Source organism: Neofelis nebulosa, chromosome 9 (assembly GCF_028018385.1).
Source record: "Neofelis nebulosa isolate mNeoNeb1 chromosome 9, mNeoNeb1.pri, whole genome shotgun sequence".
Taxonomy (NCBI): Eukaryota; Metazoa; Chordata; class Mammalia; order Carnivora; family Felidae; genus Neofelis; species Neofelis nebulosa.
In genome coordinates this window covers 52,927,845-52,945,350 of record NC_080790.1, presented here as the reverse complement: position 1 = coordinate 52,945,350, position 17,506 = coordinate 52,927,845, and the positions used below count along the sequence as shown (strand labels likewise).

The following is a 17,506-nucleotide window of genomic DNA, read 5'->3' as shown; positions in this document are numbered from 1 at the left end:
GGTTAGAAGAGGTGGACCAACTCTCACCCACAACTTCCTGCAACCTCAGTCTCTGCTGGCACCCGCGCACTCAGATGCGCCTACCTGATTCCCAGATTAATCCGGATGCAAATTCAACAATCCATCTGAATAGAGCCCGTAATGGCCGCCTGTTGGTGTCACCGAACTTTTATGAACAATGCACGGCCCTGCTACCTGCTCTCTTGAAGCGGTCCCTCAGGCCTATGCATCTCAAAATGCCATTTGGGCCGCATCCTGTGTCCTCAGCCCTGTGGCCTGGTGAAGCAGGATCAGGCTGCCCCCAGAGGGCTCTCCCTTTTAAGAACTGCGGCCAGAGCTCCCCTCCTCATTTCCACACTTCTCTGGGAGCAGGAGGGCAGGAAAAATTAGGGATCCCTTGGCTGAGTGAACAACCGGCCACCACACCACCACCCATTATCCGGAGTGCTTTCACCTGGGAGCTTTATGGATGCACCTGGGAGCTAAGGACGTAAGAAAGCCCATAAAGACCCAGACCTCCGGCTCCTGCTGGCAATTCTCCTTGTGGATGTGGGTGTGGGGAAGGGAAGCATTTAGCGGGGCCCACCGCCCCCCACCCCCATCAGAGAGCAGTGCTGGGGCAGTCCAGAACCGGGAGCCTCTGAACACTTACAGACTGCACAATGGTATACACCAGGCAGGGTCCTGGCAGCCAGACTCATCGGAAGACGCTGGGCAAGGCGCCAAGACTTCTAGGGCTTGAGCTGAGAGAGGCCTGGGGAAACAGACTCTGCCTCCCACTCCAGCAGCCAGATCTGGGTTTAGCGTCATTCCGAATCTGCTGGCTTTCTGCTTGGATTTACTGAAGTCACTGGACCTACAGGAGCTCAGCTGGGACCTTGCAGGCCTCACCCCGCAAGTCGCAGTGGCTCTACAAGGGCACACCTACCCGCTTGCCCAGTAGGCATTTTGGCAACTGTGAAGGTGGGGCAGATTGTTGTATCGAAATGAGCACTGGATTTGGGGTCACAGCTCTTCCACCCTGGATGGACCTCCGACCATAACCTCAATATGAGTCTCTTAATAGATACAATAACCAGGACCAGGCCTCAGGCAGCAGTTGAAAGGTTTGAACGGTTCATGCAAGGGACTGCACTTTGAAATTTTGTTTTTATTTTCATTTTTGGTTTTGGGATTTGTGGGGGTATTAGATTTCTTTTTTTTTTTTTTTCTAATTTTTCTGGGTTTGTTTTGTTTTATGTTTGTTATGTTTTTCCTTTTGTTTTGTTTGTTTTTGGCAGAAGGACCCACATTCTTAGCAAGGGTCTGACGGGGCTCTATCGCTTTGGTCTTATTTTTCCCTTTGTTTACATGCGTGCTGCGCCCCCCTCCCCCCACCCCCAACTCGCAAGCAGCCCAGCAACCAAATGTGTTGTCTTGTTGGTGTGTTTTGTGTGCACTGTTTTCATTTTCAGGGAACTATGCGTGGCTCCTTGTGTTCTCATGCTACTTTTGTTGTTCTGGGCAGTGGCTTGGACTCCGGTTCCGTGCACCCACCGCAGGGTCAGAGCTTCTAGGTGCCCCCCTCCACCTTCACCCGCTTTGACCCTGCTGGGCAAGGAGGCTGATTTTCCCCGAAGCTGGGGCGATGAGTGAGTACATGCACTGGCAAGGAGGAAGGGGACCACGGAAGCGTGTGTCCTTGGGCTTATATAGGTCGTTTGGATGTCGTTTGGGGCATTGGCCCACGGTGCACCACCTGTAGGGAGAGAGCATCTATGGGTCCTGTTGGCTCTATACCATTTCCTCAATTACCCCTGACTGAGCCTGGGGTCAGAGTAGCCCTGAGCTCCCTCCCTATATCTCTCCGATTTGTATTGGGGGTGGGGTGGGGTGGGAATACGAATCATATTAATTTTGTTTCTATTTCCTGTTTGCTTAATATAAAATAAAGATTGGCCTTACGCTTCGTAAAGCCGGTAGCGGGTTACCGGCAGTGTATCCCGCTGAGTTCCCTACCCCAGTTTGAGAAACTGATAGAGGACGAGTGGGCCTGTCCAGGAATCCCTGCGAGCTGGGTAGTCTAGGCGCCTGGTTCGTCCCCCATCGCATCCAGGAGGGAGGTTGGAGGATCTGAAGGTGCCAGGGTGGCACTGAATAGTGCGGAAAGAAGTCTCGGCGCCAGGCCCGGATCTTGTCCCCAAAGCAGAGGAGTGGGCGGACCTGGGAAAGCCCGGGTGGCGAGCGCAGGAAGTGGGGAGTCAGTCGGTTGTAAGGTCCTAGTTGGGGCCCCCCCTCAAAAGCCTCTCAACCATGTCTCTCTGTCACCATGTTCACCCGCGGTCTTGCCCGTCACACGTTGATTCTTTCCACGAACATTAATGAATACCTACTATGTGCCAGACCGACCCGGCAGGAGCTGCTGGCTCCCAGCTTCCCAACCGAGAGCCTGTCTCTCTCTGAACACTGCGGGTGCGGGCTTCCTGACCCGCCCCCCGCCCCCCCCCCCCCCCCCCCGGGGCGGCCCGCGGAAGTGGCTGGGGAAGCTATGCCTGCGCTGCGCTAAGTTCGAAGGGGGCAGGTGCCCGAGGCCGGGTTCGCTTGCTGCCGCCCCCGCACCACAGACGAGGCTGTCACCGCGCCCAGCCAAATCCATGATCTCCACAGATATGTTCTTGGCACACGGTATGTATACACTCACTAAATATTTGTCGAATGAGTGAAAGGAAACAAAACTGTCAACATCTCTCATCTCATTTGGTAAAAGACCGCAACGCCCTTTCCCTCCGGGACGACGTTCGTTCCGAGAGGACATCCTCATTTTTTGACGTTACAATGTTGTTCCTTACAACTGTTACAATATAAATTTGACAATGCCACATTTTTGGCATTTTGTGCAGTCCTCAACTTTGGGAACCACCGAAATATAAAACCTCAAATATGGTTCTTTTACTGGACGTGGAAAACCTCAAATACGGTTCTTTTACTGGTAGCTGGGTCGGCAGGGCCTCCAGCTGGGACTGGAGCAGGAGGTCGCTCCAGGAGCAGGGCGGCGAGCGGAGGGTAGTGAGGCTCCCGCCTGTCTGCGGCTGCTTAGTGTGTGGTTCCACCAGCAAAGCCAGCCAGGGGGCGAGAAAGAAATAGCTGGATAAATCTGCGCCCCTCCTCCCCGCTCAATTCACAGGCCTCCAGTTATCCGCTGGAGCTTGAAATCACTGGGTGACTAAAGCCTGGGTTTGTTTGGTGGTTTGCTCCTGCGGCCGCTGCCCAGCCACCCACCCTCGCAGGGACCAGTCGACTCGTGGAGCTGCGGGGAAGCCAGGGCTGGGCGTGCAGGGCCACACTTACAAAGTAGATAGGTAGCTAGAGGATTGAATTTCAAAAAGTTATGCGTGCTCAACATAAAACAAAACCGAACCCGAAGCGGTAGAAGGCTCCCCCAAATAGCCACCATTCTCAGTTTCAGGTGGGCCCTTCCAGATTTTCCCACTCTCATATGTAAACATCAGCAAAAGTGGAATCGTATTACATAAGACGTTTTGCAACTTACCTTTAAAAAAAATTTAATCCGCAGGGGTCATCTTTTCGGGTCAACCATTTCGCGCTGTTCCGTGACCGTGACCAAACCGAAAGTATCCCTTTGGTTGGGGAAAGCCGAATTCTCCCCACCTCTGCAGGGAGGGTCCAGTTGGTTTTCCCTAATATAAACACTGTGGAATAAACTTCCAAGACACAGGTCTTTGCGCACTTGAGTATTTCCGTGAAATAGATTCCTAGCAGTGGAACTGCTGCTTCAAAAGGTTTACACACACTACAGTTTTTAAAAACGTGTTTTGCTTAATTTGAAAATGGTAATTAGCTCCTGTGATTCCGACATCAAAACGTTGTGTTGTTAAGTACACCGTGAAAAATCCCTTCCATCCCTGCCCTCTCTCTTCCAGTTCCCACCTGGCTCTAAGGCAGCCATTTTTTACTTTCTGGTTTGTCCTTCCAAAAGACATTCACCCTTATGCAAGTCAGGGCTGCTCTATTGTTTTCTTGCTTTTATTTATTTATTTTTTACTCATATATGACACCTCCCTATATTTTTCTGCACCTTGCTATTTTCACTTACCAGTACATTTTGGGATGTAAAGAACGTCTTGTCCCTTTTTTCACAGATGTATAGTATTCCATTTATATGGACTGGGTGGGCCATAATGCATGTTGGATAGCCCATGTCCTATTGGTGGAACAGTTAGCTTTTTTCTCATATGTTGCTATTATATACAATTCTGCAATAAACTTGTTCCTTGGTCATTTCCACGTGTGTAGGTATATGTCAGAGAAGTTCCTAAAAGGTGGAAGAGTATGTTAGTTTGTAATTTAGAAGATAATGCCAAATACCCTCCATACATGATACACCACCTGTGCCTTATCTACCCACCTCTGCTCCCCCACCCCTCTTCCCAGTCCCAGCAGCAATGCCTGAAAGTGCTTGTAGCCCCAAATCTTGCCATCACAGTTTAGGCTTTATATCTTGAAAGATACTGTCAAGTTGCTCTTTGTGGGGGAAAGTTTGTAGTTTATACCCCCATCTTTTTCCTCTGCCCATATTAGGCATAGATATCTTTTCTACCTTTGCCGGTCATATAGGTGATAAGTAGTACCTCATTGACATTCTAATTTTTATTTCATTGATTATTAGTGAAATTGACTATCTTCTCATATTTGCCGGCCAGGGTATTTCTTCCGGTGTTATCTAACAACTCATTTCCTTTGACCACTTTTAATTTTCAAATATTCCCTTCCTTACTGATTTGTAGAAACTCAGCATTAAGGGTAGTAGCTCATTGCTTTCAATATGTGTTGCAGCTTTTTAAAATTCATAATTTGCTTCTAATTTGTTTCTGATGCCTTTTGTTTTCTAAAGTGTAAAATAACTTTCTAATTATAAATCCAACCATGTTTGTTTTGCCATATCATGTATAAACGGAAAGGTCTTCATTTTTTCCTGCATAAAGCATGTACACTCCCAAGATGGAACCAACCAAACACTCATTAGTAATTGAAAAAGATAAATATTTTCTTTTCGTAATACGTTGCAAAAGTGGGAAATTTTTTGCAAATTTTTTTCCATTTAATAAACATTTGTAGAAATCTTGCTTGCTGTTTAAAACTGCCTCATTCTTTTAACAGCTACATGGTATTCCATTCTGCAGATATCATTAATTTAACCAGTCCTCTATTGATGGGTATTTAAGTTGGTTCTACTTTTTCACTATTACAAGCAATGTCTCAGTGAACATCTTTGGATCCTAATTTGGACAGATGGTTTTTTAAAGTCTCATTTATGAGACAATCTGAAAAATGTGTAACCAAGTGGGACTTTTTTATATTAAGGAATGATTGATAATGTCTTTGGTTGAGACAGTATTGTTATTTTGCAAAGGAAGTTTTTTTTTTCAGAGACACATATAAAAATATTTCTGGATGAAATGATATGATGTCTGAGATTTGCTTAAAATTATGAGGATAGAGAAGACACAGGATTATTCATGAATTTATAATTGTTGAAGTTGGGGGATAGGTATGTCAGGGCTCATTATACTACTTTCTCTAATTTTGTGTATGTTTGAAATTTCTCATAATAAAATGTTTAAAATAATAGGCATTATTTCACACATATGTTAAAGTTGTGACATATTTCTGAATTCCATGCCCAAAATTTATACTCCCAGCAATTGCGTATAAATGTGTCATTTCACCTCACCCTTCCAACCAGGATAAACTGAATCTTTTAGAGTGAGATCTTGTCAAGTGAAAAACATTTTTATTGACATTTTTAATCACTAGTAAGGTTAAGCATATATATTCATGTACTTATTCTTCATCTTAATTTCCTCTTCTGTGAATTTTTTTATTCATGTGCTTGGTTATTTCTCTATTGGTTTATTGTTTTCTTATAGTTGTGAATGCTACTTTTATGCTAAGGAAGTAATCCCTTTTTCTGTGATATGTGCTGTAAACATGCCCAAATCTTTTTCTTTTTTTAATATTTTTTGTTTAACATTTTTTAATGTTTATTATTTTGGAGAGAGAGAAACAGACAGAGTGAGAGTGGGAAGCAGAGAGAGAGAGAGACAGACAGACAGACAGAATCTGAAGCAGGCTCCAGGCTCCAAGCTGTCAGCACAGAGCCCGATGGAGGGCTCGAACTCATGAACCATGAAACCATGATCTGAGCTGAAGTCAGTTGTTCAATCAACTGAGCCACCCAGGCAGCCCTCTTTTTCTTTTTTTAAACTTTGTTGTGAGGTGTTTTTTTTTTTTTACTGAACTCAAATTTAAATTGTAATCACATCTAATGGTCATTCCTTTTGGGGATTGTAGTTCTCTGTTAGAAAGGTCTTCTACCAAAGATAAAACTGCATTTTGCTACATAGTCTTTGTGACAAACCAAACAATAAAAATGTACACAAGGTAAGATAGAAGAAATCTTTCCTCCCTGACCAGCTTTCACTCCTAAACAGTGAAGAGAGGTGTTCATCCTGCAGACTTGATCCTACACAAGCACAAGTTCACACACACACACACACACACACACACACACAGTGTTGTTTTACTCGTTGTTCTTTATAAAAATAGGTTTATACATACTTGCCATTTTTTTTTAAACTTTTTTTTTTTTCAACGTTTTTTATTTATTTTTGGGACAGAGAGAGACAGAGCTGAACGGGGGAGGGGCAGAGAGAGGGAGACACAGAATCAGAAACAGGCTCCAGGCTCCGAGCCATCAGCCCAGAGCCCGACGCGGGGCTCGAACTCACGGACCACGAGATCGTGACCTGGCTGAAGTCGGACGCTTAACCGACTGCGCCACCCAGGCGCCCCCATACTTGCCATTTTTATATAGCAATATGTAATGGACATCCATCAAGTCAGTATATGGGGATGTGGCTCATTCTTGTTAATGTTGACATAAAAACCAAAGGCATCACTAATACTGTGATTTTATTAACAATATTTCCATTGATAAACATTCAACTTTTTCTTTTATTTTTCTCTTACAAACTATTCCACAAACAGTAAATCTATCAAGTATATCAATATTTCTCTGGAGTCAAAACCTTTATAAAATTTCTAGGACAACAGAACTATGCCATTTTTAATTTAGCTAGGCATTGTGAAATTGCCCTCTAAAAATATTCTCAACAACAGAGCTTGAGAGAACCTTTATTTCCCCCAGCTTTGCCAGCACATTTTCTCTAGTCTGATAGGTAAAATACGGCATCTGGAAAAAAGAAAAAACTAGCTGTCATTTGCTGTTCTAACTTTTCATTTTCTCTGATTCTCTCTAAGCTTGAGTACCTTTTCATAGTTATTAGACACTTACATTTCTTCCTCTCTGAATAACCCATTCATATAATTTGCTCAGTTTCCCAATGGGTTGCTTGACTTTACTCCTTGGTCTATAGAGGCTGTGTATTTAGACATTAAGGCTCTGCTATGCATGTAGTATGAATATTTTCTCCTAATCTGTCCTTTGTCTTTTAACTGTCTCTCATCCTGCAGAAGCTTTTATTTCTAGGTGCTCAAATCTATCATTTATGTTTTAAAAATTTGTCTATGTGGGGCGCCTGGGTGACTCAGTCAGTTAAGTGTCCAACTTCGGCTCAGGTCATGATCTCGTTGTCTGAGAGTTCAAGCCCTGCATTGGGCTCTGTGCTGACAGCTCGGAGCCTGGAGCCTGCTTCGAATTCTGTGTCTCCCTCTCTCTCTGCCCCTCCCCTGCTCACTCTCTCTCTCTCCAAAATAAATAAATATTTAAAAAATTGTTTATGTATTTCTTTAATTTTTAGAGCTTATTTTTTATATTAAAAATTTTCTTCTATATTGTGTTTATTTTTACATGCAGTGTGAGATGAATTATTTCAAATAACGAGCTAATTGTCCAAAAGCCAGGTCTTTAATAATCCTATCTTTCCTCCCACTAACTGAAATGTCCTCATATATGCATGAATTTGCTTCCAAACTCTCATGCCATCATCGTACCATTTTCATTGCCATAGATTTGTGATATATTTTGCTGTATGGTAATGCAAGTATTTTCTCCTCATTCTTTAACATTCTTTCCTTAACTGGTCTTCCATTTTCAATTTTCCCATTCAACTTGAGGATGAATTTTCCATAAGGAATTTTTATAATAATCACATCATGGATCAAGGAGGGAAGGACTTTGTCACACGTAAAAATAAGCACATGAGCAGCTTGCCATGCAAAGGAACTAGTCTGGTGCTGGGAGATGAAATCAGTTAGGGTTTTGTGGGAAGCTACTGGGAGGAGTACCAGAAAGGGGTAATAGTTCATCCTAGAGGTCAGGGGCATTAGCTAGCCATTATCAGAGATCACCACCCCTCCCAAGGCAAAGGCTGGTTGGACAGAATCACCCTTTCCTGTCCCCCTAGGGCTCACTCCTCCTTGAGGAGACCAGAAAGGCAGCCAGACTCAGGAGTCATTCCCTTTAGACTCCTGCATTTTCACCCTACCCACAAAAAGACCCTGGAATTAAATCTGTCCTTCCTTCCTGGTGCTTCCCCCAAACTCCACCCGGAAGAGGAACAATTCAGGAAAGGGGGCTGTGTCAGTAAGGATGGGCTAGGTTTTGCTGCAGAGACAACTCCAAATCTCAGAGTTTTAACAGAACACAGGTGTGTTTCTCACTCACATGATAAGTCTATCACGAGTGGGCATAGGCTCATCTTCATACTCAGAAATTCAGGCTGATGATGCTTCATCTTGACTCTTGATTCCAGGACCATCACAGTAGGGGGAAGAGGGTGTGGCAAATTATGAACCAGCTTTTAAAGTGTTCATCTGAAGGTGACTTCATCTTTTCATTTTGGCTGAAGTAAGTCATGTGGTCATATCTAATTTCAAAGGGCAGAAAATTAGTGCAACCCTACCATGTGCCTGGAAGGAGTTGGGGACACTGGTGAATAGCATTCATGATTTATCCACTATCTTAACTTTGATGAGTAGCCCTCTCTGGGTGTCATAGCTAAAATAGCAAACACACACACAATGGTTATTGGGTTTCGGTTATTTGGAGAGAATCAGTAATATCCTCTTATCTTGTTTTATTGTCTTCCCAGCATTTCTCATTACATTACATATTCATTTTTTAAATTTATTATCTTCCTTGCTCTGCAATAGAAGGTCTATGGAAACAAGGATCTTGTTTATTTTGCTCATTTCTATGCCCCCCAGACCGTGGAAAAGTATTTGGTGCATAGTAAGTGCTCATCAAATATATGTTGAGTGGTTGAATATGCCTAGTTGTTTATTTACATAAATGAGATATTACTACATATTTTATCCTATAACTTTCTTTCTCTTCATGTCAGTTCATATCGATATTTTGTCATTCTTTTAAATTGCTACACAGTATTTTGTAGTATATGCATTAGTGTGATTTGTTCAGCCGTTTCCCTTGTGGGGAGCCGTGAGGTTGCTTTCAGATTTTCAGCATCTTGAACACTGCTGCAGCAAACATCTTTGAATATACCCTGGAGTAGATGAGCCCATGCTTTGTCTGGATAAATACTTACTAGAATAAAATTGTTAGGATAAAAGTTACATGTGTTTAAGGTTGACAAATGCAACCTTAAAAGGTGGTGACAATTTACGGCCCTACCAACATTGAATGGGAGTGTGGAATCCCCTACAGCTCACCATTGATCTATTAATCATTTATTAACGTCTTTCCAATCCTACAGGAAAGAAATGATTTTCCATTGTTGTGTGAATTTACATCATCCTGATTTCTGTGAAGCTGTACTCATTTTTCATATGTTTATTGACCATTTGGCATCTTTTTCTGGGAATGGCCCACATAAATTGTTTGACCATTTTTCCTCCTGGACTATTTCCCTTTTAAAAAATCATTTATTTATAGTTGCATTATTTGTCATTTCTTTATCTTTTTAAAGTTTTTCCTTCAAGTCGGTTTTATTTTACTTTGGCTTTGGTACTTTTGTCATACAAAAGGGTTTAGCTTCGGGGCGCCTGGGTGGCTCAGTCGGTTAAGCAGCCGACTTCGGCTCAGGTCACGATCTCGCGGTCCGTGAGTTTGAGCCCCGTGTCGGGCTCTGTGCTGACAGCTCAGAGCCTGGAGCCTGTTTCAGATTCTGTGTCTCCCTCTTTCTGACCCTCCCCTGTTCATGCTCTCTCTCTGTCTCAAAAATAAATAAAAACGTTAAAAAAAAATTAAAAAAAAAAAGGGTTTAGCTTCAATATAGTTGGTTATATCCTTTGTCTATATGTCTCCAGTTTTATATCTTGTTCTTCCCAAGCTTAGGATTATAAAAATATCATCCTATGTTTTCTTTTTAAAAAATTTTTTAAAGTTCTTATTTATTTATTTATTTATTTATTTTTAAATTTTTTTAACGTTTATTTATTTTTGAGACAGAGAGAGACAGAGCATGAACGGGGGAGGGTCAGAGAGAGGGAGACACAGAATCTGAAACAGGCTCCAGGCTCCGAGCTGTCAGCACAGAGCCCGACGCGGGGCTCGAACTCACGGACCGTGAGATCATGACCTGAGCCGAAGTCGGCAGCTTAACCGACTGAGCCACCCAGGCGCCCCAAGTTTTTATTTATTTTTGAGACAGAGAGAGAGAGAGAGAGCATGAGCAGGGGAGGGGCAGAGAGAGGGGGAGACACAGAATCCGAAGCAGGCTCCAGGCTCTGAGCTGTCAGCGCAGAGCCCAATGCGGGGCTTGAACTCATGAACTCTGAGTTCATGACCTGAGCCAAAGTCAGATGCTTAACTGACTGAGCCACCCAGGTGCCCCTCATCCTATATTTTCTTTTAGTGCTTTTATCATTTTATGGCCTATGACTTTCCCTCTAATCCATTTGAAATTTGTCATTTATGATGAAAGACAGGAATTTAACTTAATTTTATTACAAATAGGTAATTTATGGTTACCAATCTACATAACTCCATTTATTGACTACACTGATCTTTCTCCATTTAGAATGTTCCTGTTATCATAAATCCTATCAATATATATAGTGGGTCTAATTGTCCACTCTTGATTCCATTGTTTCCCACATTTCAATCACTTGAATATTCACCATTTCTGTTATGTTCCATTTATTTACTTAATATTTTAGCATAATACATTTAAAAAAAATTTTAATGTTTATCTATTCTTGAGAGATAGAGAGAGAGAGAGAAAGAGAGAGACATAGTTCAAACAGGAGAGGGGCAGAGAGAGACAGAGGAAGACAGAATCTGAAGTAGGCTCCAGGCTCTGAGCTGTCAGCACAGAGCCTGACATAGGGGTCAAACTCATAAACCACAAGATCATGACCTGAGCCAAAGTTGGACGCCTAATCGACTGAGCCACCCAGGCACCCCAAGCATAATACATTTTAAAATTAAATACCTACTTCTGCATCATCCTAAGCACATAAAATCATAGGTTTAAATTTTTTTCTAGTAAACATTAAATTAAGTGCATAACTTTTGAAGTAACAAATGTTTATTTATGTAGCATTTAAAATCATCTTACAAACCACAAGTGGAATGCAGAGGCACTTTAGGGAAATGCTGTTGTTATTTTTTCCACCAATGGATTTGTCCATCTCTGTGACAAAACCTCATGGTAGCTTCATGGTATGTTCTGTTGTTGTTGATGTCTTATTTTGAAATCATTTTAGACTCACAAGAAGTTGTAAAAATAGTACAGAGAGGTTTGGCAGAGAGGTCCTGTGTACCCATCACCTTCTCTCGAAGGTGGCAACTTATGTATTTATAAAAACATTGTCAAAATCAGGAAATTGACATTGGTACAATATAATTGACTAGACTACAGACCTTCCTCGAATTTCACCCATTTTTCCATGCACTCATTTTTTGTCTTCATATATAGTTCTATGAAACTTTACCACATTTATAGACCTATATGACCACCACCACGATCAAAATACAGGACTGTGCTGTCACCATCAAGGAACTTCCTCAGGCTACCCCTTGACAGTCACACCCTTCCTTACCTAACCTCTGGCAACCATGGATCTGCTCTCTTCCTCTATAACTTTGTCATTGTGATAGTGTTCTATAAATGGACCCATGCAGTACATAATCTTGGGAACTGACTTTGGTTTTCTCCACTCAGTAGAATTCCCTGGAGATTCACCCAAATTGTCATGTCTGTCAATAGTCATTCCTTTTTATTGCTGAGTAATATCCCATAGTATAACTGTACCCCAGTTTGCTTAACCATTCACCTATTGAACATTTGGCTTGTTTCCATTTAGGGACTATTATAAATAAATAAAGCAGCTATGAGCATTCACGTATAGGTTTTGACGTGAACCTAAGATTTTGTTTCTCTAGGATAAATGCCCAGGAGTGTGGTCACTGGGTTTTATGGTAAGTGTATGTTTAACTCTTTGAGAAACTGCCAGGTCGTTTTCCAGAGTGACTGCACCATTTACATTCCCACCAGCAGTGTAGAAAGATCTACTTTCTCTGTATCCTCACCAGCCTTTGACACTCTCAGTATTATTTCTTTTAGCTATCCTAATATGTGTCTCTCGTGGTTTTAATTCGCCTTTCCCTAATGGCTGGTGATGTTGAATATCTTTTCATATGCTTATTTTTATGGCACGTTTTGATATCTGGCGGGCAAGTTGCCTTTCCTATATGATTCCTGCCTTCCTTGACCCTGAGAGGAAGAGCTAACCTTGGCTGTTCCCTGAGGCAGGAATGCTTGTGTTAGCTCTTCCACAAAGAAGAAAGGGCGAGGGACATCTATGATTTGACCTCAGTGGTCTGGAACACAGGCTTAGAGCTCTAGGTGGGCTCCAGGAGGCTCTCTGGGAAGAGGATGTAAAGCTTCCAGCACCACATACAACACCCACCACCCCTCCTCCAGTCCATACCCCCCCAAAACACTTCTAATAAAATCAGTGCCTTTGGATATGGAGTCATTTGGGTTTTGTGAGGGAAGTTCTGAGACCGGTCCCACAGTTGGAAATAATAGGATCTGAGCAAAGGGGACCCAGTTGATGGGGCCGCAAATATTACCCCACCTTTTCAGAATGTAGAAAGTACCAGAGAGGGAAAGCTTGAGTTGTCCCAAAAGGCCTGTGGGGTTTCCACCTCCACTCCAAGAGCTGGGCCCATGTCCATCTGATGTGGTCTGCCCAGTGTGGGGGGGAGGACCACCTCTGAGAGTGACTGCATCCCCTGACCCAGACACATCTTCCTCCCAGGGCTGACTGAGCACAAAGGTTCTTGAGAACCTCTGAGATCAGGGGCAGGACTTGCAAGGCAGGAGGAGCTAACACACACCGTGGAGGAGTAAATGTTAGCTGGCCGGGGCAGGAGCCAGGAAGAACCACTCTCATAAATCACATGGTGGAGGATTTGGAGGGAGAGATGTTAGACTCATTCTCTAAAGCAGGGATTCTAAAAGTAGAATCTATAGTGGTGAGGCTCACAGGAGCCTCCTGGCAGACAGCAACATTCCAAATGCAGGTCCTTTCCTATGTCTTCCAGGGCACTTGATGAACCCATCCAGAAGATTCCATTTTTTTACCCATGACCAAAGGTCTCTTCATTATAACCTATCCATTGAATCATTAAACATTGCTAAAAGAGGGTATTCGTAAAGGAAAATAAGGTTGTTTCTAGAGCTTATGGAACACTGTCAGTGTGACCTCGGGGAGGTTATTTAAAATGTGTTCCTCCTTTTCCCTATCTGTAAAATGGGACTAATAATAGTTCCAGCTTCACTGAGAACATTGGGAAGTTTCAAGTCCTCAAAACAGTGCCTGGCCTCGAGCAAACACGGCCCAGGTGTCAGCTTTCGTTATGACTGAAACACGAGCAGCCAGGCCACTCGCTTCTGGCCACACGGCAGAATGTGTGACCCCCGGGGGAGGGTTAAAACTCCCCCAACTGTGGAGGATTGCTCTGTCACCTGTGCTTGATCAGCAGTGCCTGCGTTGATCAGGGCTGCCTTGAGCTGGTGGGTTTTCTGCCGACACTCATCTTTCTCCCTAATGGTAAACTACTGTTAGTTCAGCTTCATTGTCAGCAGTGTCATGTGCTGGGAATGGTTTGCTAAGTCCTACAGAATACGAGACTGCATATTTCCACGTGCCAATTTTTGACACAAATAACTAATAACTAGATTTCCAGCTATCCGAGTGTGTGGTTCAAACATGTTATCATCTCTGCCCCTATTGCTAAAACTGATGTATATATACAACCCACCCTCCCCCAAATCATATTTTACTTTTGCTGAACACTTTGTTGCCATTTCTCGGTTCTTTAAGTGGAAGTATCTGGTGAACATAGGCTGCAAGGTGTTCAATGTCTCTTAAGTAGCCTCCAAAATTTTGGAGACCCTGTGCATGGATGGCATTGGTTTAGGATCCAGGGGGGTGGCCTATTGTTCAGGACGAGGTACATGGGGAGTGGCAGAAATCTCCTCTGTAGAAGGCACCCCAGCAGCTTGATGTAGTGGCAATGGTCCTTGGACTCCTTCCTGGGGACCCCAGCTTCCCAGGCTGCCCTCCGCCCCTTACCAGCTAGCCTCTTCATGGAACCCAGGAGGGTCTGGGGACTCAGGTGCTCATGCATGCATACACACCCAGCACAGGACCTGGCTCAGGACATCTCCTCCAGTAAGCCTTACCTGCCTGGTCATACCCAATTCTAGCCCGTCCTTTCCTCTACACTTGAGGACTTAGTATATCTGTTTCCATTTATTCTTTTATTCTACTGAGGAAACAGAATCCTGGCTGGGTCAGAGTGAATTCTTTCTGCCCACGCTACGGTGGTAGACTTGAAATTTGTAACAAGGCCCATTCACACACATATACCCAATAGACACGATATACTGTGTTGGATGATTAAAGAAGCTAGGTCCAGAGAGGGTAAGCAACTTGTCAGAGGTCACAGAGCCGGGCCCCGGCTCAAAGAGCTCCCTGTTAGATCACACTGCCTCCTGTTAATATGACTGTTGGTGGCCTATATCCTTAATTAGCGAACTAACCTGCCTCTTGTCCCTGCAGACGCCAAAGGGACCATCCGGGAGATTGTCCTGCCTAAGGGTTTGGACTTGGACCGGCCCAAGCGGACCCGCACATCCTTCACGGCTGAGCAGCTGTACCGCCTGGAAATGGAGTTCCAGCGCTGCCAGTATGTGGTGGGCCGAGAGCGCACCGAGCTGGCCCGCCAGCTGAACCTCTCCGAGACCCAGGTAAGAGTGCAGGGCCAGGCCACTCCACCCCTGCCCTACAGCCTGGGAACTTCGTGGGGTGTGAGGCCTATGGGCTGCTGCAGGGAGACCCAGCTTTTGAGGAGTTCAGACACGCATTAGGGAAACGCTTGGAGTTATAGGCAAACCAGAGCAATGAATATAGCGCTGACAAGAGAGAGCTGGCATATGCCAACAGGGGGCCTTCCAGATACGTCAGGCACTTTGGATGGAACATGGGAAAAGGCCAGAGAAATAGGAAGGAGGGGCATCCAGGATGCAGGGAGTTACTCGGGGCTGTTGGTGCATGAGGGACCCTGCAGGAAAGGATGGTGAGGGGTTGGCTTGCTGGGAGCAAAGGTTCCAGGGAAGAGAAGAAATGATCCAAAATTGGATAGGGGACTTCTCATTTTCCCCTCCTGGGCTTCTCCCCATCCTCTGTACATGCCCTCCATCCCACTGTGCCTCAGAAGCTCTTGCTGGAGAGAAGGAGTCTGAACACCCCCTTTACTCAGGAATGCCTTCACATTTTAACAATAATAAGCTTAACCCAAAGGAAAAGCTTTTGTAAAGTGAGCACCCCCTCTGAGCGAATGGAGGCATTTCAAGCTGGTAACAGAGACACATAATGATAACAATAATACTAATAATACCTAGTACTCACGGTGCGGAGGCAGGGCTCTAAGTGCTCTGCCTGCGGTAACTCACCAATGCCTCCCAACAACCCGATGATGTAGCTGCCTGTATTATCCCATTTTACAGAGGAGGAGAGGTTATGCCCAAGGTCATACAAAGAATACGCTCCAGAGCTAGGATTGGACAAGCAGTCTGGCATCTTTATGCCTCCCGTAAACTGGCAACCATCCTGGGGCTTATAAAGAATGACTCGAGACCCTTAGTCAAGCAACAGCTCTGGTAGTTTAGCCTCATATATGAGGGAGCTCATGGATAGATGTATTACAGACATGACCAAAACAGGACTTACACAGGGTAGAGGCGAGGAAGGAGAGAGTGAGCAGGCAGACAGTCTGGAAGGGTGCGCTTCCTGGAGAAGGCTGTGGTGGGATATGCAGGGGTCCCTGCTGTGCCTGTTGCCGTGCTTCCCTTGGCACCCCCACTGCAATTCAGTCAGGACCGGCTGCTGTCCTGCAGGCCCAGGCCGTCTCCACCCGGACCTGTTGTCCGGCAGAACCCCAAACAACACAGCAGATGGCCTGGGGCAGCGCGGGCCCTCCCTCCAGCGACACTCAGTCAGGAGGCTGGAAAGCCAGGCTCTGCCAGAGAGAGGGCTGCGGTGGCTGGGCCCAGCCAGAGCTCCTGGGGGGACATCAGGCATAGAGTCACCCCTCAATACCTGCCCCTCTCGTCCTATCTGCCCTCTGCCTAGCCTAGTTTTGCCAGCACACTCTACCCTGAAACTTTGCTCTCCAAAGGCACCTCAGATGCCCAGGCCAGCAGCTCCTTCCCTGTCCTCATCTTTCCCCTGCCCTGCCCCCTATACGCCCAACATTTATCTGCCCTTGGTGGTCAGGACCAAGCCCCTCCTCTTCCAGGAAGACTTCTTGACTTCATCCCAAGAGACCCTTCCACATGTCTTGGTAGTGTGTGTGTGTGTGTGTGTGTGTGTGTGTGTGTGTGTGTGTACGTGGTGGGCACCAACTAGCACACACTTCCCAAGAACAAGAATGTGTCTGAAAGCCACATCTCCTCTTCAGGCCTCCATGGGGAGCTCAGAACACAGCTGAGCAAACAGTGAGCCCTCAGTGAATCCTCAACTTACTGACTTGCTTACCACTCCCCTTTCTTTTTCCCCCGTCCCCGGGGTCTTACAGGTAACATATGGTACAGGAAACCTCTGTTGAGACCTTCCCCTGTACCGGGCACTGCTCCAAGGGCTTGACGTGTCCTAACTCATTTATTCCTCTCACCACAATCTTATGGGATGGGAGTGAGGTTTTCTCCAGACAGCACTTCTGACACCAAATGTGTGGTGTTTTCTAACACGAACAGCAACCAAGTCCCCCTTTCTCAATCACCAACTGGTACTCAAACTATTCAATTCAATTCTGACACTGGCTCCTGGAGTTAGCACAGACACTATAGGTTACAGCTCAGTCTCACAGGACAGTCCCACATCAGATGCCAGTTGCACGTCCCTGGGGCCACCTGTACTTCCGACTGGCCAGCTGAAACATTGGGGGTTCCCTCATCTTCCTCCTCGGGCTTGTCAATTTGTTGGAATGACTCACAGAACTCAGGAA

The 17,506-nt window shown here is 44.9% G+C and overlaps 1 protein-coding gene across 1 annotated transcript in view; it reads left to right on the top strand.

The window, feature by feature from the left end:
* Positions 1-17,506, top strand: part of VAX2 (ventral anterior homeobox 2) — a 29,174-nt gene that overhangs the window by 3,741 nt on the left and 7,927 nt on the right. The window contains exon 2 of the mRNA XM_058683769.1: positions 15,061-15,248. Coding sequence (XP_058539752.1) covers positions 15,061-15,248 — 188 coding nt within the window. The remainder of the gene's footprint in view (positions 1-15,060; positions 15,249-17,506) is intronic.